The sequence below is a fragment of the Dermacentor variabilis genome, chromosome 11 (assembly GCF_050947875.1).
Source record: "Dermacentor variabilis isolate Ectoservices chromosome 11, ASM5094787v1, whole genome shotgun sequence".
In the NCBI taxonomy this organism is placed as follows: Eukaryota; Metazoa; Arthropoda; class Arachnida; order Ixodida; family Ixodidae; genus Dermacentor; species Dermacentor variabilis.
Window position 1 is genome coordinate 53,937,146 of NC_134578.1, and position 22,559 is coordinate 53,959,704.

At 44.6% G+C, this 22,559-nt stretch overlaps 1 protein-coding gene across 4 annotated transcripts in view; it reads right to left on the reverse strand.

Annotated features, from left to right (window-relative positions):
- LOC142564420 (phospholipid-transporting ATPase ABCA3-like) overlaps positions 1-22,559 on the reverse strand; it is a 114,240-nt gene that overhangs the window by 10,350 nt on the left and 81,331 nt on the right. For 3 of the 4 annotated variants that reach the window (XM_075675415.1, XM_075675414.1, XM_075675412.1), the window contains 6 exons: positions 19,729-19,920; positions 13,794-13,969; positions 11,669-11,836; positions 9,597-9,784; positions 5,677-5,850; positions 4,699-4,924 (listed from right to left, as the gene is read on the reverse strand). In XM_075675415.1, coding sequence (XP_075531530.1) covers positions 4,699-4,924; positions 5,677-5,850; positions 9,597-9,784; positions 11,669-11,836; positions 13,794-13,969; positions 19,729-19,920 — 1,124 coding nt within the window. The remainder of the gene's footprint in view (positions 1-4,698; positions 4,925-5,676; positions 5,851-9,596; positions 9,785-11,668; positions 11,837-13,793; positions 13,970-19,728; positions 19,921-22,559) is intronic. The other variant, XM_075675413.1, reaches the window with a different exon arrangement.

Genomic DNA, 22,559 nt, shown 5'->3' on the forward strand with positions numbered 1-22,559 from the left:
CCGTCTCCGTCCAATTCTCTGGACTTTTTTGCCGTGACTGCAGATCCCAAATGGCATTAATCAAAGCCACCACCACCGCCGCCATTGTGATTATCACTGTCTCGAACTGGCGCTCTCGCACGCAGATCCGCTGGCAGCTGTAGCCACCACTGCGGCAATGCTAGGCCTAGCTACTTCGATGTTCGCAACTGTTAGCAATTCGCTGCTGTTAGCAATGGTGCTGAGTCAGCCTTTGTAACCCTTGCCAATGGCTTCGAAGCTCGGAAAGCACAACGCGTCGCATTATGCCTGTTTCCGAAAGTGAGCTCCGCGTTAGCACAGTAATGTTATGCGGTGAAGCATACGTGAAAGTTTTGCAGTGAAGCATAACAAGCGTAGGAAGGGCCAATTATCATGGCACTGATTATGTATTCTTTAATTATATACGCATGCACTCGCCGTCTCCTGTCACAGTATGAGCACCGACAGGCCTAATAAGTGTACTGGCAGGCCTTCAGAGCTTTTTTCAGTGCCCATGGCGATTTGAGCTTTTAGGGGCAGTAAAAGACATGCATTAATTTTTTCGGACGTTTTCCTGACTCCTAGGGAGTCCGAAAATAATCGGCTGTTGACTGCACAACTGACCAAGAGGATGCTTCCAATGGTCCGTGGGGTGAATGTGCGGCGGGAGGAGGACGAGAACAGAAAGGAGAGACGCATTGAGGAATGAACGGGAAAGCAAGTGTGCCGCCGCTTCTTTGAAGGAGCTTGACCTCAAAAAACTAAGTGTTGGCTGATGCCGAGATGCAGGTGTCCCTGATTCAAACTAAAATAAACTCTTTAAAGCAGTGAAGTGGCACTAAGGCATTGTTTGCAGGCTGAGAATGTGTCAAGGACAGCTGAGGTTTCCAGCTGCTGACATAGAATTTCACTTGTGACAAAGTTCTGGCCTCATACCAATGAGCTTGTTATCAGTTGATAGAAATAGCTCATATTCAAAAATATCTGCTTCTGTAAGCATCTCTTTTTATTCGTATTTGATGATGTTCAACTCGATTTGCAATGCGTTTTACCATTTTTTTCGAAGATATTTTATTCGCTGTGCATTTTACTAACCCTCCCCCTACTGTTTTCGTTATGAATAAAATAAACACTACTCCTTACTGTTCAAACTGGATTAAGCCGTTTTTTTTTATTTTTTAACATGCTTACTAGAGAGTGACAGCATCTGGCTACATGGTGTCCAGCCCATCTTGACATAAAATGAAGTTCTGTGTCACTCAGGGAATTTTGCAAAGGCACTCAGGAAAAACCTGGAAAACTTAGGGAAATCGGAAATGTCCACTTGGTAGACACCCTAATTCAGCATATCATTTAATACGACTCCTACATAATTCTATTAATTTCGTCAGCTCTGTCAGGGTCAAATTAACAGAAGCCAACAATAAGGCTTTGACTGGGCGTAGTTGGTATGACATCTTTCTGTTTACTGTATGGTACTGTTCACACGAAGGACAAAATAAATGAAAAGGACACATATATGTGCAATGTGAGTGCAGGCATGTGCATATAACCCACACCAAAAATTTGAAAGATCTAACAGTAACATCAGTGTGCAGATTACATGCAAATTATCCCTGAGATATGGCTTCACGTCAGCGACGCACACACTGCTGTGAAGCCATACCTGAAGGTAAAGTTTTCCTCCATCTAAAGTTTCGTTATCTTCTAGAGAACCTCAACCCTGCGTGTTTAAGCTCCCTTCTCCCTTTTTACGGACCACCAATTTATGCTTTCCCTAGGCCGGTGCTCGGTGAATGCTGCATGCGGCACCGGTGAACCTGAAGACTGATTGCAATAGCTGCGCTCAATGGCAGTCCTTTGAGTGTACCAGATTATAGGCGCCACCGAAGAGGTGAGGACAAAGTTGCTGGCAAAGGGTATGACGTAGAAAAGACGTACAACCACAAGACCGGTTTTGTAAATATTTGAGCACAGTTGTGCGCAGTTATTTCTGCAAGTAAATACGTGCAATTTCTTTTTCTTTCTTTCGTTTTCAAAGTGTTTTAAATGAGGATGCAGGTTATATGCAGAAAAATAGGGCACATATACTGGCTGCAAAAGCGTCAACTCTCATCTAGCAGAAGCTTGAAACAGCACAGACTGGATGTGCACGCATGTGTTGGCCAACGACACTTGGCTTGGCTGGCCAGCACCCAACGCACTGTCAATACGCAACAATGCGGTCACTCACATCACACGGCTGTATAATAATGAAGGCGTGAAGCATCTATTTGTGATGTAGCATAGTTCTAATGCCACGTGCGGTCACAGTAAGCCCCTGCCAGGCCATGGAAATTTACGGGAGACCCTTCGGCAGATGTTCGACAGCATCGCACTTGCGTTTCCTTTGCACAGACTCGATGGTCTTCACATCCAACACGGAAATGCCTTTGTGATACAGTAAAACCTCATTCAGATTTCACGGGACTAAAATTAAAAGTCTAAATTAACCGAATGTCAAATTATCGAGGGTATCAAGGAAATAATAAGCAAATGCCTACTATGTCAATACGTTTCTATTTATTGAATGAATAAGCAAACCCTGTGCCTCTTTCACAAAAGCAATGAGGAAGCCACAATTCTCATCATCTCACTAATGATTAGCGCACACAGAAGCGATGGCCTCACGACTTCTTGGCAACGCGGCTGCAGTGTGCATCTTCATCCCGGACACATTTTCACTGCTGCGTGCACATACCAATTATTATTATTTTTTTTTGCCAACAGATCACCCAACCGTCGCAATGCAACCAGCACTCTTCACGCTCAACAGCTTCTGCTGTGGTTGCGACATTGCAAGTGCAGTCATTGCACCGAGTGAAAACGAAACTACTGTTTGCTGCAACCGCTACGGACGGAACTGGCTACCGATGCGATCATGGACGGCGACCACGCAGTTCTGTAAGGCACACAACCGATGCACTCACCGAGTCAACACAACACTACTGTTTGCTGCAACCACTACAGATGAAACCGCGGTGGTCATTATCCGCTTAATCATGGACGGCAACCACAAAGTTCTGAAGGCACATGGCCAACCCTGTGTTATGTGTGGCAGTAAATGCAAAAAGGCCATGCAGGCACGACTAGGCACGAAGTGTTCCGGCGTTCCTGTCATTCGCAAACGACTTCTGCTGATGACTATGGCGATGAAGACGTTTTGGGTCGATGCCTGCATTGTTGCTATTTTGCATACACATTTGCCACGCTCTGTGCTTGCCGAGCTCCGAGAATTGTCTGAATTAACCAATATGTGGCCAAATACGTTGGAATTAACGAGCTGGATTACATTAATTAATGCATATGCCTGCCAGGACTACAGGACAAGTCCAAATTATCCAATTTTCCAAATTAATGAGGGCTGAATTAACAAGGTTTTACTGTATTAGCATATATTCGTTATGAGTCAATATAGCGAGAAACATGTTAGATTCATTATAGTGATGTTTGTTATACTAAGGCTGGCTTACTACCACCGTACCGGTATGTTACTTTCTTTTAGCATAAACGAGAAGAGAGGGGGTTAACTGAGGGTCCCGATTTTTATTAGTCATATCATAAGAAGCCAACAAACACTGACATCAAGGACGACATAGGGGAAATTACTTGCGCTTAATGAATGAAATAAAGAAACGATAAATTAATGGAAATTAAAGTGGATGAAAAACAACTTGCCGCAGGTGGGAACCGAACCCACAACCTTCGCATTTCGCGTGCGATGCTCTACCAATTGAGCTACCGCGGCGCTGTTTCCCCATCCACATTCTTGGGTATTTATGTGTACTAGTAGAACCCTGGGGAGTTTTAGCCAGCGCCACCACTCACAGACCTTGGCGGCGGACGTGGAACGCCCTTTTTGCCGCAGGCATCACGAGATAGTGATCTTTTGGGTGAAGGCAACTGGTCAATAAACCCACACATGCTACCTGAAGGCATCAATGTTGCCGGATTCGTTTATTAGGCACCAATGTTGCTTCTTGCTTATTACATAACGAGGGTCTCGAATCCGGCAACATTGATGCCTTCAGGTAGCATGTGTGGGTTTATTGACCAGTTGCCTTCACCCAAAAGATCCCGTTCTCGTGACGCCTGCAGCAAAAAGGGCGTTCCACGTCCGCCGCCAAGGTCTGTGAGTGTTGGCGCTGGCTAAAACTCCCCAGGGTTCTACTAGTACACATAAATACCCAAGAATGTGGATGGGGAAACAGCGCCGCGGTAGCTCAATTGGTAGAGCATCGCACGCGAAATGCGAAGGTTGTGGGTTCGGTTCCCACCTGCGGCAAGTTGTTTTTCATCCACTTTAATTTCCATTAATTTATCGTTTCTTTATTTCATTCATTAAGCGCAAGTAATTTCTCCTATGTCGTCCTTGGTGTCAGTGTTTGTTGGCTTCTTATGATATTTCTTTTAGCATAGATATTTATTTTTCTTGGATAAAGAAATTTTTCATTTTCGTCAAAAATGGTACATATACAGAAATTTAACATTTTATAGACTATATTGTATTCATTTATGCACACATTCTCTCTGTAGTAAACTTACCATGATTGCAATAAATTTTTGTCCTATGCTGTGTGTTTCTGTCCGTGTTGCTTTTGGCGTGCTGGCTACAACCACAAACTCTACTGACTAGCCAGAGTTTCAGTGCTACTTCACCTGGTGGCTGTCCCTGAGCACGCAGTTGTTTGGAAACTTGGCCAGCATGGCGTTGCAAATGTTCGTCATCGCATTAGAGCTGGTGGCCTGCTCCTGGCCCATCTTGACGATGACCGTGAAGCCCTCGCCAAACTTGGATTTGAGGTGCTGCGTCGAGCCGAGGCATCGGAAGGACCCGTTCACCATGATGGATATCCTCTGGCACAGCGCCTCGCATTCCTCCATGCTGCAAAGTGCCAAACGTAAGCGAAGCTGACGTAAGCTTTTCGCTAGCACATTATGTTGCGTGTGCTACTGCGGATAAATTGTGGGGAAGTTAGTTCTGACTAGAACACACTCTTTTGTTTAAGCCTATGTGCCTTCACATGACATCACTGTAATGTCAGCTTGAACATGCAGTTTAGAATTTTCACCTTCTTTGGCTACTGGGTATGCCGTGGTCTAAAATCATACTCCCGAGTTCTCAGAGAGTTTTAGACGGCCTGTAAACGTATCACAGTTTGCGAAACAACCTGAACACTGGAGTTACAGACATGTAAGACAGCAGTGGTGACGCCATTTTGTTGCACTGACGTCTACTAGAGCACACAAAACTACAGTTAAACCTCGATATAACGAGCTTCAATACAAAGAAGCTCTCAACATAACCTCCATATAATGAAGTGTTTTCATACATGATTTACCTATAACAAAATATCACTGCCATTGCGAAGGAATACTGAGGCAATAAATGAAAACTGTCACGGATGCAGATGGTCAAATGGCCGAATTACGTAGCCAGTGGCCCTTGCCGTCTGCTTGGCAAAACAGCAGCTAACACATACCAAAGTGGTCCAAGCTTATGTGCAAGTTGGGTCACTGGGAGTGTGAAAGAGGTTGTAGATGCCGACAAACATACCGCAAACTGAGTGAAGTTTCCCACAAAGGCTAATCATTAGAAACACGCGTCTGCAATCACACAAAGCAAGAAGTAATGACCTGTGACTGGTGAGGATGACAGCGGCACCCATGAGTTTCTGCACGTCATCGAGTCCCTGCCAGATCTTTCGCCGTGCTGCTGGGTCGACACCCGCAGTTGGCTCATCGAGGAACACCACCGGAGGGTTGCCAATGAGTGCCATGGCGATAGACAGCTTGCGCCGGCTCCCACCACTTGGTCAAGGAGACAGAGAAACAAGAGGGAAATACTGTCACATGCAACTCTCCAAACGCGCTGTCATTCATACTGGCCATTTTAAGGGACAGTAAAGGCAAATACTATGTCGTCGTGGAGTGCTTAAACACCATTCAAGCTAGCAGCGCTTGTTTTGTGACAAGGAGGGCTTACTTAACGAGAAAGTTTGCTGCGGGATGACAACAGGTCAACAAATAGGCGGCTGCCGTTGTATGTAGTGCAGGAGACTAAAATAAATATGGCGGCCGGCAGAGCAAGCCGAACGCGATTTTCTTTTCTCGTGAGTACATTACGTGCATTGAAACAGTTTCTTCCGTATCTGTAATGAATAATATTATTAATATCGGCAAGTTTGCGGCAATAACATACCCATGTCCACTTTGAGGGGACAGAAACAGATGGGCACGCTTAGCTGCCAGTGACATAGAAACACATGGCGGGCATGCTGCGGAAACTGCGGAATTTGTCTTCACTACTATCCTAATACGGCAAGTTTCCGCTAGGGGTGGGCGAATATCTTAGCTGTGTTAAAAGTGTCGGCGTATGAATAGGGTACACTTCTAACCTATCAGTGTAAACGTGCCTGCTGTCATTGCCGCTTGTGGTTTGTTGCGTGCCCATGAGTGCAGACGAGAAGAACCGAAAGGCACTTTCTTTGTGCTGTTATTGTTGATCACAACCATTATAAAGCCTACACATAACAAAGGCAAGTGTGGTTGTAGTTTTTTTTTTTTTTTTTTGTCATGGGAGTGCGGAAAGTGATGAAAGGAATGAAATGAGGCATCTGCTTAAAAATGTTTGGTGCTTGCGGACCGCTTGGTTTGTCTTGAAGAGTCGTTCGCATAGCATTCGACAGATGGTAAGCACGATCATTATTAGCTAGACTCGGCACACGACATATCACTGTGGCAAGTTCGGGTGCGATCATTACATGGGGAATAAAAAAAAATCGAATTTAGATGACAAAATTCAGGGGTGCGATCATTATGCGAGTATATACGGTAATGTCGTCAAGGGGGTAAAAATGCGTAACAAACAGTAGTGTGGTCTGTAGGATGCCAAAGTGCACATGCACGGCCATGGAGAAACTGAGCCAATACTGAACATAGGATTCACTGATGCATTCGCTCTTGGTCAAGTGCCGTGGACTACTTGGGAATCCGACAGCATCGCATGGACATGGCATTCTCAGCTACTTGCAGTTTGTGCCAGTTCCATGAGCCAGCAAAACCAGCACAGCACCATGTGATAACAAAACTACTGAAACATGAAAGAGCAAGTGGCGCCGAGTCCAGTGAGAACGAAGCCTTTCAACTGCCCATGTCATTGTCAAGGGCAACATCAATGAGTCCTTTTTTCTAAATACCAAATAGAACTGGGCAAGTGGCATTTTCTTTCGTCCTATAATGCAATACAATGATCTTGTTATTACGAGTGGCTCAGTACTAGTGACAGAATTATAATAAGGAGTTACTTCAACACTGAGCTTGAATGTTCCGGGCAAGTTTGAAATCGTGTCCTACATTAACCCAATTTCTTGTTTACTACAGCTCTGTTCACTATAATATTGACACCTTAGACATTATCGAGCACTAATCTGTCACTTTAGCTTGACTTAATATTTGCCTTTAGTGTCCCATTCAGCAAAGACTGTCTGCAATGATCAAAAGAATAAAGCAGAACCTCATTCATGCATTCTGGGAAGAAATGTGAGAAGAAATGTACTAACAAGGAAAATGCACAGTCCGAAGAAATAAAAGATTTGCCAAGCTCAACTGTCGTTGACATCTACATAATGCAAAGAGTTGTGCAAATCGTCACAGCACGATGCACCAACGCTTTCAGCTGGTGGAGCCCGAGAAGCATTGTCGTTTTCTTATAGTGTAGTGTTTTAGGACTGCAGTGGGAGACAGCAATGAAACTGAGCTGGCGGGCAACGCCAGAATACAATGCTTACGATGCCGCCAGAGCAAATTGTGATGCTCACTTCATGCCACCTGTAGCAGGGAACAGTGGGATCATTTAGGATCAAAATAACTAAAGTTGCGGCCCATAGAAATGCACGGGGGCTAGCCATTGCCTTTAGGCTAGGACTGAATTCCCTGGAAAATCTAATTAACCAGAGTTGAATTAATGGAACTGTATTGTATTCTAGCACCAGCGAATCTCCTGCGGGGTTGCTGCCCACTGCGTTCTGCTATCACTGCCATCCCTATTACGATAAGCATCTCCACCTATCTGTTTCACAGCGTATGGGGCGTAGTGTCATTGGACGTGTACTGCATGGTTTTAATAGGTGATAACACAAATGCATTTGTGTTTTCGTCTATTATTTTCGTCCCAACCTTAGGAAGGTTTTCAAGCAATGATTGTAGCTCACGATGTCTGATTATGGTATTGACCTGATTTGAACACGTGCTGTATTTTTTAAAGGAAACTGGACTGAGAATTACCTGTGCGGTGCAGTTGGTTATAAAACCAAAAACACCTTCACAACGTTTGTATGTTTTGCCGCATAGCATGTGTGTAGTGCGGGGAAGCCGACTTTAAACAAACGAACTGCCACTGTTCAACACAATTTCTTGTTAAAAAAATCAGGTGCGCATTAGATTTCTACTTTACTTAAGAACTGTAATCTCATTTATATGCAACTTTACTATGCTGTACAGGGAATGTGGGAGTGTTTAAAATTGGGTGAGTACTGCCGAATGAATCAGAAATGTGTTTCGACGTATTGTTTTTTTGCATTTTACTTAATTCAGCCCACTGGATAATTCGACCAATTTCGTCAGGCTCATCCGGGTCAAATTAACAGAAGTCAACTGTAAGAAACTTAGTGCGTGCCGTTTTTTTTCACGTGAGATGGGCAGGCTAGTATTGTGGGGAAGCTGCTGCGGTGAGCGGCTGCCGTTCTCGATCATGCACATCTCAGGTCTTTTTTTGTTTACACAGGATCTAGTGGCAGGAAAATGTATCATAACCTCACAATTTGGTGATGTATTCAATGTTGCTGCCAAAGAATTGTGTTTTTGGAGAATGTATCAACGCGTAAAATAGAAGTGTGACTGTATTGGGTCGCTCTGTGTTCTCATCACAAACATTGATGCTGGGAAATCATACATAATGGGATCTTATCAACAAAGTTCTACTGTGCATGAAATTGTACAATAATTCCTTTTAAATTAAACAACAATCAAATTTTATGACATATATATTTTGTTAGTTTCAACATCTATGTCGCACCTGCAGAATTGAAGCCAATCTTTGGCTTTGTGGCTCCTTCTTACTTAGGCACTGCTGGAAGAAACTATGTAGAACACTAGTGTACTTTTTATTGTTGAATTTGGGGATGAATACTTCAAAAATGGCACATTGCATACTACTAGGCAGACATCTTCCACCCAATTAATCGATTAAATCCCGCAATGGCACTGTGTGCGCCGACATGGTTCTTTTCCAGAAACTTCCTCCAAGAAAATGCACGAAGACAGCTGCAAAACAAGAGCTGTGACAGATGTCACAAAACTGTAATGAAGCATCATAGCTGCCGCTGCTAAGGAAACGTCACAACAGGCTGCTAAAGTAGGTGGCAAACAATCAAACTGCTTTACTGGGCTTTGCTTGGGGATGCTTTCTCTCTGTGCTTATAATGGCACCGTCAAACTTGCCAGCTGTAAGATAAGATCTGCTTGCACAGCACAGAATTCTGCGCAGGGGAACACACCTGTAAGCTTCTGTAGGTTTGTCAGCATGGGCCTGCAGGTCTGCTAGGTTGATCATGTAGTCGACGACTGAAGGAATGCGGTGATTGGGGACACCTCGGATGAGCGCAAACAGCTCCAGGGTCTCTCGACCAGTCAGTTTGTCTATCTGAGCATCAAACTGTGGGCAGTAGCCGATCTTGGACTGGAACTGCAAGAAGCGGGAAACGGGGTGGCTTGCAGCAGTTGTCATGAATGCAATTTGGTGCAACCTAATTATATAACATTACACAAACTGCAACACACTTATGTAATGAACATGGCCCTAAAGGTGACCATAACGAAGCATACGGCTGGAAGGAAGGGGATGACCACTGGTACTATCAAAGAACACCTCTGCCACTTGTGAAATGATTTCCTTCGGATAAGCCATGCAAGAGAAGTTAAATTTTGGATGCTGTTTTTTTTTTCAAGAACAGAGTATTGTGTTGCATTCTGAAACACATTATAGTGAATGCCATTTTCATTTAATGGCTCTAAACACACCCGTGCAGCAGCCACTTGGTCCTGTCAAATAGATACGTCAACACACAAGTGACAGAAATCCTTAATGGCATTACAGGCATCAACACTGTGTAGAAGCCATTCTTGGAGGTTCACAACTGGCACACAAACATACCATATTTACTCGCATATTTATCGCACTTTTATGTCAAAAAAATTTATGTGAATTCAGGGGTGCGATCATTATGTGGGTTAAATTTTCCAGCGAAATTTTTTTTTTTTTTCATCCCACGTTTGCTGTGGGATGACAAGTCAACAAGTAGGTGGCTGCCGCTGTAACAGTGCGAGACACCAAAACAAATATGGCGAACAGCGGAGCAAGTTGAACGCACCAAATGCGATTATTGTTCTTCTCTTGAGTACATTACGCACATTGAAACGGTTTCTTCCGTATCAGTAATAAATAATATCGTTAATATTGGCAAGTTTGCCACAATAACGTAGCCGTGTCCACTTTGAGGGGATAGAAACAGATGGGCGCGTGTAGCTGCCAGTGACATAGAAACACATGGCGGGCATGCTGTGGAAACTGCAGCATTTGTCTTCCCTACTTTTCTAATACGGCACGTTTCCGCTAATGGTGGGCAAATATCTTGGCCGTGTTACAAGTGTCGGCGTATGAATAGGGTACACCTCTAACGTATCAGTGTAAATGTGGCCACTATAGTTGCCGCTCGTGGTTTGTTGTGTGCCCATGAGTGCAGACAGAAGAATCGAAAGGCGCCTTTTCTGTTGGCCAAAATCATTATGAAGCCTATAAGTAATAAAGTCAAGGCAAGTTTGGTTAAAGCTTCTTTTTTTTCATGGAAGTGTGGATAGTGATGAAAGGAATGAAATGGAGCATCTGCTTAAGAATGTTTGGTGCGTGCAGACCGCTAGGTATGTCTTCAAGAGTCGTTCGCGTAGCATTTGACAGCATTCAACAGATGGTAAGCGCGATCATCATAAGCTAGACTTGGCCCACAACATACCGCTGCGACAGGTTCGGGTTGCGATCATTACACGGGAGAGAAAAAGAATAGAATTTTGACGACAAAATTCAGGGGTGCAATCATTACGCGAGTGCAATCATTATGCAAGTAAATACGGTATGCCATGCGGCAGGTAGCCACATGATGCCCCTAACAACAACCTTGGCAGTGCAAGTTACTTGGCAGAGCATGTAACCTCCATTACCTGCAGCATGAACCTCCATTACTTGCAGAGCAGGTAACTGGAGGTCCATCAAGGTGAAATAGACGCCAATGAAAGAGCAACGCAGTTGACAATGGCAGAGAAGTAGGTGGCGTGTTGAAATAGACAACATTTGCAGGCATAGGCTGTAATAAGTTAAAGCAAGACAGAAGGTTGCTCGGAGATACTGCTGCTGATGACCCCAACCAATGCAGCATCCAGTGTAGTGTGTAGACAATGAAAACACTGGCACTCACATGCCCCATCCTAACTGATGTCATTAGTTAGCACTGGCAGTTATGTACCTTGTAGGTATTGCTACTTGTGCACGTATTCAAATTGAAACAGAAAAGCTCACCTCCTTAAGGTCGTGTTGAAGGCTAGCTTCACCCAGGTATGCATTGCCCGAGCTCATGGGGAGGTCACCGGTGAGCATCCTGAAGGTCGTCGTCTTGCCCGCGCCATTGACGCCCAAAAGGCCAAAGCACTCGTTTTTGTGCACGGCAAAGGTCAGGTTGTCCACAGCCTGCATACATTGGGTACAATAAAGCAGCATGAAAAACGTGCCTCTATTGTTCAGTGTTCTTGATATGACATTACACCTGCACTGGTCTTTTTTTTTTAGCTGTATTTCTGTCCTTTTGCTTGTACCAGAGTCTACACCTGCAAGTTTAAGCAAACAAACTGAAGTTGGTTGGCACCTGCGTGTGTCTGTACATCATTTCTGTCCATGTTTTTCTCGCTACTTTACAGTACCTAAACTCATGTACTGAGCTTTTAGTACATACTGGGCAATCTTGGAGAGTATTGACCAGAAGCCCCATTCTCCCTCCTTCCCCACAGACACACATTTCCTTCCTTCTTCAACCCACATGAATGAATGGATCAATCAGTCGGTCAGTCTTTTTCTTTTCTTCCGTTTCACTTCATCGCTCTATGGTGCACATGAAATGCTATAAAGTGCAGTTAGTTTATCCGATTCTCCCTCTATCAGGGGACGTATTCTGTAGGTGTCCACCTAGTAGACTGTCCATTTCGGCAGCTGCCGATTGGCTGGGGCCGCTCGTCTCCTCCTCGCTCGTGCGGTTGCATCCAATCACCAGAGGCCGAAATGGACAGTCCGCTTAAGTGGACTCTTACAGAATACCCCCTTAGTTTCTCAGTGGTGCCTTCTTCCCCTGCACTTTTTCTTTTCTTAGCTCATTCCTCAGTTTCATGTTGTTCGGTGGTCCGCAGCACAGACTTTGGCAGCACACCAGAAAGCAGCAAACCCCACCAAGTGCACCTGCAGTATAGTAGAAGTTTTACAGTGACGTGGTCCCACTTCGCCTTTCCGTTCGCGAGTCAGCGGCAAGCATTTGCCACCGTGTCGCAGTAACCAAGATGGTGTTTAGGAGAGTGCCGAAGCTGGTAGCTTGCTTGGTACGCCGCTGCGAGCCCGGCTGCACCAATGTACGCCTAGAAAGCCAGCGAGCGCTTGAGCACCGAAGAGGAGAGCAGTAGTAGAAACGAGAATGCTACAAAACACATTTTACGCTGAATTGTCATAGAGGAAGCAGGACTTTCAGACCTCTAAGTGATTTGGTGAGCTCCTGGAGCAAGAACGCCTAGCCCGCATCACCACTAACACTTGACATTAACACACTCATAACCATACTATAGATTTTTTCTTAAGGAATAATCAATCTACATAGCCGGATGAAAAAAACAGTTTTGAACATAACCTTGGTTGTAGCTATCTTTAGATTTGATGATGCAATGAGTAGTGCAAGTTAACCTTGCAGTGTGGTCTACCCATTAGGACACTTCCATTCTGACCAACAGTACTTGGGTTTCATTCACACTAGTACCACGAAAATTTTGATACTGAAATAACTTTTTTTACATAGCTTACTTAAACGGCAACAGCTACACTATTTCACTTGGGCTAAATTCGCTATAAATGGTTAGTATATGGGCACCATTGCAGGAATATTGGCAAAAATGCACTGCTGGTAACTGTCTAAAACTTTACTAGCAGCCTTTAAATAAAATCTTGCCAGACAACACAAACACCTAGTTGTTAAAAAGATATGACACTGATCCCAGAGCATGGCCTCTGAGAGGTTCCGTGTGCTGCAAGCGCCACCCAATTTCTGAGACAATGCCCAGGCACCCACGCCGGCTCTTTAACATTCAAGGTTCTGCATCCTTTCCAGTGAGTGGAAAAGCCAATATTTTTGAAAATTCGGGTATCAAAAAAACTTATTTTTGTGAACTAATAATAAAGCGTTGACCTGTATTTCAGGTTTAAAATTTCGCACAGAGGCGGTTCTACATTTACCTCACCCAAAACTAGGCTTATTACGCGGCAAAAAATTTTGCTACTGTTATTTCTGATGGTGCACGTAAAGCCGGCACAACGTCAATTTACCATCAAACAAGCAAGAGTTCCTCCAACATACATCTATATTACTGTAAAAATACAGCAAGAGAAACGTCACCTGAAGAGCTCTGAAGTTCTTCTTCAGGTTGAGGGCAACCAGCGCTTCGTTTGCCATGTTGCCTTCCTTGACCAGTGCTTCGACTGCTGCACGCTCTGCGGCAACATCGTCGTCCTCTGCCGTATCCACCGCGTGGGTGCACATCTCGATATCTGCAAGCGAAACCATTGCCCCATCTTGATGGGAGCAGAGTCTCAACTATAGAAAAAGGTCACGGGCTATCAAAGATGGGCGCTGTCAATACAAGTGTTCAAACACTCCTATAAGCATTGCTGCGTTCTAGAGTGCAGCATGCAGGCAAGGTGCTTGAAATTTGAACACACGTAAAAGAAGTTAGCACAGAATTACAAGATCAGAGTGAGTACTTGCAAGGTAAGAGTGTACCAGACACCACTTCCGTCTTTTTGCAGAAAGTGCCGTTCGCCACGCAGCCGCACACTGACACTTGTAACCTTTGTTTCTTTCATCTTCTTACTGCTATGACACATCAAAACTGGAATTACTGAGCAAAACAATTGCTTTGCATCAACAATGTTGCCGTTCTCTAACAGAGTGTTGCGCGACCATGTCTCGCAGTACGCAGAATTTCTATTTTTGGGACTACATTGCATAACTTCACTAAACTATTTCATTTGTTGAAAGAAAAGAAATGTGGTTTTGTTATCAGTGTGTTTGGGATGATATTATCAGTTTTCTTGCACCAGCTGTGTCAATGTCTTGCTTTATTCTTTGTTGTGATTAGGTTAGCTTTTTTTTTTGCATGCCATCAAAATTATAAACTCCTTGAGGTTTTTGTGATTACTTATGCAGCCATAACAGTCATTAGCCACAAGTCAATGTGCATTAACTGCTTTCTTGAGGAGTGCTTTAGCGTGCCCACTGAGTGCTAAAGGAAAGCAACCCGTGATACAAGTACAGTAGAACTCCTCCAACATATTTTCCACGGGACTGCGAGAAAAAAAAGTGATACCAGAGAAGCATATTATGTGAACGTCCTGTTGAAAACGACACTAATGTGCTGTTTAACACTAAAACAAGGACACTATGCATGCCTCAGCCTATAAAGGATTTATTTACAGTACTTGACTGATAACACGGACTCGATGGGGACCACCTAGACGTTCAAAATATCAGATTCAGCAGGGAATAAACGACTTATCGCAAAAATGGGTGAAAAAGGTGCACCGCAATGTTGAATCATCGCCTTCGAGGATACCTTGCTTTCGCAAGATTTCGCATACTAGGACTAGATACATCGGCGCCTATGAGTGACAACATTCTTGCAACAGCGTGCTGTCAGCCGTCGACGCATCTGGTGCTACAAAACCTAGATCCTCTAAAGTGATTTCTCAAAAATACAGCCCAAGTTTGTCAACGCAGTGCTGCACACAGATACGCTTGCCTTCATGGTCAGTCCATATCGCTACAGAGAGACAAACGCACAGTCAGTGCTTGCACTGAATGTTCATCTCCTGGAAACAACAAAAGCCCACCAATCTGCAAAAGTCGAATGACCACGGGCTTCATCGCAATAGTCATTGTCCACTGCTTTGCACCCTTAGTCATCGCTGTCGTCACTGCAGACAACGAGGATGGAGTTTCAGCCACCTGACACTGCTTGAAGAAGTCGCCCGGGGCCATGTCGATATTTAACACTTGAATGAACAAAGCCTGGATGCACATGATTGGCACAACATCAAATGAAGCCTTTCAACATTAGCAGATTGCCTCGTTCTGCGGTTTGGGCACTGTAGCCGACTACTCGATCAACTAGGCTTCGCTAGTTTCAGTTTCGAGAAGGTGCTGGCAACATGGCTGACGACCGTGCTGGTGATGTTGTAAAACCAACATACTACTATAGCTATTTTCGCTCAACTCTGTGGCCAAATTGGTGCACATTCGTGCAGGCAGAGTAAAAATGTAGAACAGTACGCTGTAAAGTGTACAACATTTCAGAAATTTTCGACAATACCGGAGCATGTTCAAAAGTGCACACAGTGGTCGAATGTGCACAGCTAGGGTGTCTAATACAGTTGACACTTTTCTTTTAGCTTTTACAGTGAAAGCTGTATATGACTAACCTTCCACAGTTTATTTCGGCGTCTGGCAACAGAAACACACTTAGCGATGTCTAACAAACCCATACAAGTGCAGTGCGGCGGCACAGATGTCAAAATATGGAACAGATTACAACGCTCACCGTGAACAATAGCGTGACATCAAGGTTATCGCAGTATAAAGCAGCAGAGGTATCAGCACTAAAGGCATCTACGTTATCAATGGGGCACACATGTGTAGTTTATACACCCGAAGAACAAGATGCATATGAGGAGCGCCGGAGGGAATAGCAACGAGAATGTAAATGGCGCCGGTGTGAAACGACTACCGATGAAGAACGTTCCAGCGATGCTGAACGAAAACAACAATTGCGAGTCCGGGCACCTCTGAGCAAGCAACAATGCCAGACTCGCAACGAAAAAAAATGACGACCATTTCAGTCTGTGAAGATGGAATGGCTGCACAGGACCTTTGCTTTTCATTTGAGAGCTTTGACTGTCGTCAGCTTTCACTGCCATTTCATCTTCACAGAGGGGAATGGTTGTCATTTTTTTTTACGTTATGGGCAATGCACTTGATATTTTTCTTGTGATTATATGACCCACTCAAAATGTACCAAAGAGGTTTTTAATACATAGGTGTCTAAGAGCCCTTGGCTGGGACTGGGCTCAGTGACATTATACAGTAAAACATCATTAATTCGACTTGTTCATTCGGACTGGTCCTCTGGTCCTGGCAAGTGTACGCATTATTTAATGGAATCAAACTCTCATTAATTGTGATTATTTGGCCACACATCAGTTAATTTGGGCAACTCACAGAGCTTTGCGAGTGCAGAGCACCACAAATGTACGACGTTAAAGAGCAAGAACGGCACTAGCGTCCAATCAAGATATAGCGGCGGAGTTCGCATCGCCATAGTCAATAGTTGAAATTGTATGTGAACAACAGGAACACTAGAATGCTTTGTGCCTAGTTGTTCATTTATAGCCTTGATTCTTGGTGTTTACCACCGCATGTAACACTGGGTTGGCAGCGTGCTCTGATAACTGTGTAGTTGCCATCCATGATTGCATCAGTAACAACTGCAGTTTCGTCCACAGTGGTTGTGGCAAACACTAGTTTCGTAGAACAACAGAAAGCTGAGCTAGTTGGTAAGGATTCATTATGCAAAATAGAAGTTCGGTTCGGCGTTCTTGTTGTCCACTTCTCTACTCTTGTGTCCGGTCTGCACGCCTCACTTCTATTTTACTAGTTTCGTTTTGTCCCGCTGCAAGCGTTGGCTGCGTGCCTTCATAAATGCATGGTCGCCGTCCACAACTGCGTTGATAGCAGTAGTGGTTGCAGAAAACAGTAATTTCATTTTGACTCGGTGCAACGGCTGCATGCGCAATGTCACAAACGTGGCGGAAGCTGTTGAGGGCAAAAAGCTTTGGCTGCATTGCGATGGACAAACAAACTGCTGGCGACCAGCTCAGTGGTGAAAAAATAATTGGGATGCACGCGCGGTAGAGAAAAGCATTTCTCGGATAAAGACGTGTGTCACGGCCATGCTGCATAGGTAGTCATGAAGACTTCGCTTCTGCGAACACTTATCAGTTGTGAGACAGCAATTGCAGCTTCCACACTGCTTTTGTGCAAAATATAAACTAAATTTGCCCATTCATTCAATAAATAAAAGCATGCTGATGTAGTAAGCATTTCTTTATTCTGTTCTTGATACCCTCTATAAACCCTCTCTCTCTCGTCTCACCCCACTTGCCCTGCCCTGCCCTGCCCTGCCCTGCCCCCTTGCCTCGCACGCGAAAGATGACAGCACATTTCCACTCTGCCTTCCTCTCTCGCGTGCACAATATTGAGCCACGATCATCAGCCGACCCTCGCAAGTCAGTTGTCAGCCCGTGTTCACACTGCAAAAGTGCATTTTGTAGCGTCAACAAAATACATTTTGTATGCCCAATTTTGACAAAAATTGCCACTAATTTCGTTCGCTGTAGCCGATAGTCCATTGTAGGATGGTCTGTTAAAAGCGAACTTTGTTACATTACTAAAATAGGTAGAACAAACCAAGCCTGAAAATGGTCTGTTATATCCGAAAGTGTTGTATACAGGTTGTAATGATCGTAGACTGTATAACCTTCCTGTTTAACGTGTGTATTTAGAAATTTTTTATGTTCTCTTGGTGTGAAGCAGCATCAATGTTTTTACAGAGTTTTCTCGTTTTCGTCACATATTTTCTTATTACAAATTTTTTCAAAGAACTGTTAGAAATGTTCACTTGAAAATAATACCAATAGAAAGCACATTCCATTTAGAAATTGATACCACACATTTTAATATTAACAGGGGTAATGGGAGATTGCAGGGAAAGGCCTTCGTCCTGGGCACTGGACATAAAAATAGGCTGATGATGATTATTCTAATATCAAGCATTTGCTGCAGCAGTAAAAAAATCGTCTGCTAGACTACTCAAAACTGCCTATGTTCCCGTGGACAGGAAAGTGTTAATGTGAAAGTTCTATGGATAAACTGATCAAATGCATGCAAGTACCGAATGTTCTGTAAATAGATGTTGGGTATGGCTGACTTTTCCAAATAAACCACTGGCTCGTTTACACTGACATTTCACACAGAGGCAGCATTTTGCAGTACATTCAGTTCAATGCTACAGTTGAGAGCAATGCTTGCCTGCTCCACCCACAATAAATTCAAAGCGCACATAATCTGCAGCGACATCCCTCAAGAATGACGATTTCACCGAAACTGAAAGCCAGCGCCATCTGTCACTGTTGGGGTGAAACACAACATTCGCTACAGCAAAACACAATGTTCATCATAGTGATGACAGATTGTGCTACGATTCCATGCAGCGAAACCAATGAAACAACTGTTCTGGTGCAGTGGTGAGAGAGGGAGCCACCTTTTCTTCGCCGTGCAAAACAATGTTTCTTGAGTAGCATCGGCACAGATGACTCCCACTTGGGATTTATTGTGGACAATACAGGCAAGCAGAGCCCACAGAAGTTGCATTCAACTAAATATTCAACTAATGTATAAAAATTAAGTGCAGTCCATCCTTGAGTATGCCAGTGTAGTGTGAGACCCTATAACGGCGCGCAACACCGATCAACGTCAAATAGATACGGTATGAATTTCAGCGCCACTAAGGCTAAGGAAAGTTTAAAATGGGAGACATTAAAAGGGCAACAAAGAAGGTTACACCTAAGGCTCTTTCATTTCGTATACCATGGTACGATTTGTATACTAAGGGACAAATATGTACTACAGCCTCATCACCGGTCACAACGCATAGACCACAAGTTGAAAGTATGCGAAATTCCTTGCAAAGCAGAGTTGTTTAAAAAGTCTTTTTTCCGAAAGCTTATTCAAGAATGGAATAGTTTGCCTGCTAGTATTGTCAGTATTGTGTAAAATTAAGTATTTTTGCCCTCTTGAAGTGAATTGAAATTCCCGTTTCTTTTTTATTGTTGCGTTGCCTCTGTAGAACTTGCATGTTTTCAATCTGATATAATTGTGACTATTATGCTTTTCTGCCTCACATGTTATGTATTTATGTGAATAAATTTTTGATGTATGCTTCATACTTTCTGTAACATCCCCCCACTGTAATGCATTTTTGGTGCTGTGGGTATTAAATAATTAAACAAATAAAATACAATTTCTGCCTGAAATTTCAGTACAAGAGAACCAGCGGTTTAGTTAAATGTTGCCTTTCCTTGGCAGTCCTATTCACAGATACATTGTGGAACTCGGTGATGGTCAGACAGCAGCACATCTGTACCGAGAAAACCATGACAAAATTGAAAGCAGCAGGTACGTTACAAAGGTAGTTCAAAGAGGTGAACATGTGGCGTACCTTTGTGGGACCTTTGGCCGAGAAGCGACCTGATTCGGTACCAGATGCCATAGACGTTGGTCTCAAAGAATGCCAGTAGAAGGAACAGAATGATGCCAACGAAGAAGAGGTACAGCATCTCCCGTCCGCTTCCGTAGCGATCCATGCCAAATGGCGAGTGCGGGATGTAGCAGTAAGAACCATTGCCACAATCTGCAATTGCGGGAGAAAAAAATAACCATTTCCTTTCACTGCAAGCAGCAGAAATCATGCTAGGAGATGGGCCGATCTCGCTTGTTCGTCTTTTTTGCCCGTAATGCAGTGATTCAGGCATCCAAACAAGACCGAAACTTGCATAAGACTAAAAGGCAAGGAGTTCCCCTTATGGTTGGCACCTGGCACATCATTAACAACAGTAGCATGCCAGCCCTCGATTATCATGCACAAAGAATTGTCAAGCCTCAGCACTGATGACGGGTTGACGCTGCCTTCCCTTGAGCATATGCAGGTAAGTTACCGCTAGCTTTAAGTTGATAGTTGGCGTTTGCGGTGTCCTTTTCGTTCCCACGTGCGCCCGTGTTAACATGCCTGGCTTTCAGTAACAAAAATCCCTACTAACTTTCCCTACCCCATAAAATTCACAGGAAGATAGAAACTCGATGTGTTCAACAGTGGTCAAATGACAGTCCAGTGACATTCCTAGTGTCACATCAGCCAAGGCTCCAGTGACATTCTTTGTTTAACCACCACTGACCACCGCTATGGTTCAGGCACGGTACATATAAAAAAAAAGGCGTACAAAGGCAACAGCAATGGCACGACTGCAATGACGGCAAACAAATGAAAGCACCCCTCTGGTTTCTGCTATGTCCCGCATTGGCGACTCCCTCGGTTTCTGTTTACACAATCACCACCCTCGCCCGCTCCGGCCGCTGTAACTCAAGCAGCCTATCTGATAACCTGAATCTGGCCCAAAGCCAATGTTTGGGTTGGCATCTGACACCACGTGGCGACAGGTCATTCACCCGACCTTCCCGGAACCGGAGCCCACGTGCACCGGAGGAGTCATTCACCCGACCTTCTCTGAACAAGAGCCCACGTGCACTGGAGGGGTCATTCACCCGACCTTCCGTGCACCGGAGGAGTCATTCACCCGACCTTCTCTGAACAAGAGCCCACGTGCACCGGAGGGGTCATTCACCCGACCTTCCGTGCACCGGAGGAGTCATTCACCCGACCTTCTCTGAACAAGAGCCCACGTGCACCGGAGGGGTCATTCACCCGACCTTCATGCACCGGAGCCGATGTGCACCGGAGGAGTCATTCACTCGACCTTCTCTGAACAAGAGCCCACGTGCACCGTAGGGGTCATTCACCCGACCTTCCATGCACCGGAGCCCACGTGCACCGGAGGAGTCATTCACCCGACCTTCTCTGAACAAGAGCCCACGTGCACCGGAGGGGTCATTCACCCGACCTTCCGTGCACCGGAGGAGTCATTCACCCGACCTTCTCTGAACAAGAGCCCACGTGCACCGGAGGGGTCATTCACCCAACCTTCCATGCACCGGAGCCGATGTGCACCGGAGGAGTCATTCACCCGACCTTCTCTGAACAAGAGCCCACGTGCACCGTAGGGGTCATTCACCCGACCTTCCATGCACCGGAGCCCACGTGCACCGGAGGAGTCATTCACCCGACCTTCTCTGAACAAGAGCCCACGTGCACCGGAGGGGTCATTCACCCGACCTTCCATGCACCGGAGCCCACGTGCACCGGAGGGGTCGTTCACCCGACCAGATTCGTCGCTAAGAGGATCGACCTCTCCTTCCCATGTTTGGTACTGCAGGAGGAGGGGCCCTCTCCGTGCCTGTCACGTGTCATCGATGGACGCAAGATCCCGCCCACACTTGTAGAGAGCTATTTAAGGGGCTCCGAAATGTACTTTGAGATGCTTCTTACTTGAGACTTCATACTTCATGCTTTTCTTATTTTCTTTCAACTACCTTTGAATAAACCGTGCAAGTTTCGCACTAGCAAATCGTCTCGCCCCTGCTTGGTCGCCATGAACTACCGGATGCCTGCAGCCCGCCAACAACGCCACGCTACCCAATAAGTAATGTCGGTCGAGCTTCGATAGGCAGGCGTCGTTACTTCTCGGCAGCAGTACGGTACGCTACCCTGGAGTACGCAACACCAAGCAGAGCCACAGGCAGCGACTCAGGACTTGAGCAAAGCAGAATACATGTAACCATCAAGCAGTGTGCATCACAACCTAAACGATGAGTTCTCAAGGGGGAGGGGGGAAGAGAGGTTTAGAAACTGTTTTTTTTATTTTTTTGACTAAATTTAGTGAAAATTGCCACCCAGACAGAGTTTTTCATGCTGATTTCAAAAATATAATTACTTTTTAAATTGACTGAGTGGTTTCAGATGTAATTAAAATTAATCGCTTATTGTTTATCTGAACAATTGTAAGAAGAGCATCAGCCAGAATGTTTATAAAGACATCTGGCTGGATACTACAAAGTGTAAGCAACAGAACTGTAGGACTACTTTTTTATATTGCAGGTATTACCAATGTTACAGCCATTTGAAGTTTCATCTCCAGACAAGGCAATCATGTGGTCCAACTGGTAGCCGGATTTTAAAATTCACAAAAGTGAAATTAAAAAATCTGCTCCTAGCATTGTGTATTACACACATGCAGTTACACGCCGCTGTTAAAATTACAGTACTATGTGCCCTAAAGACCGAGAATACTGCTTCTGCAAGTTTAAGAAACACCAAAAATGAGATACTGAGGAAACCTGAAAAAACTAAATGAGCTTATTTTTATAACAAAACACCAC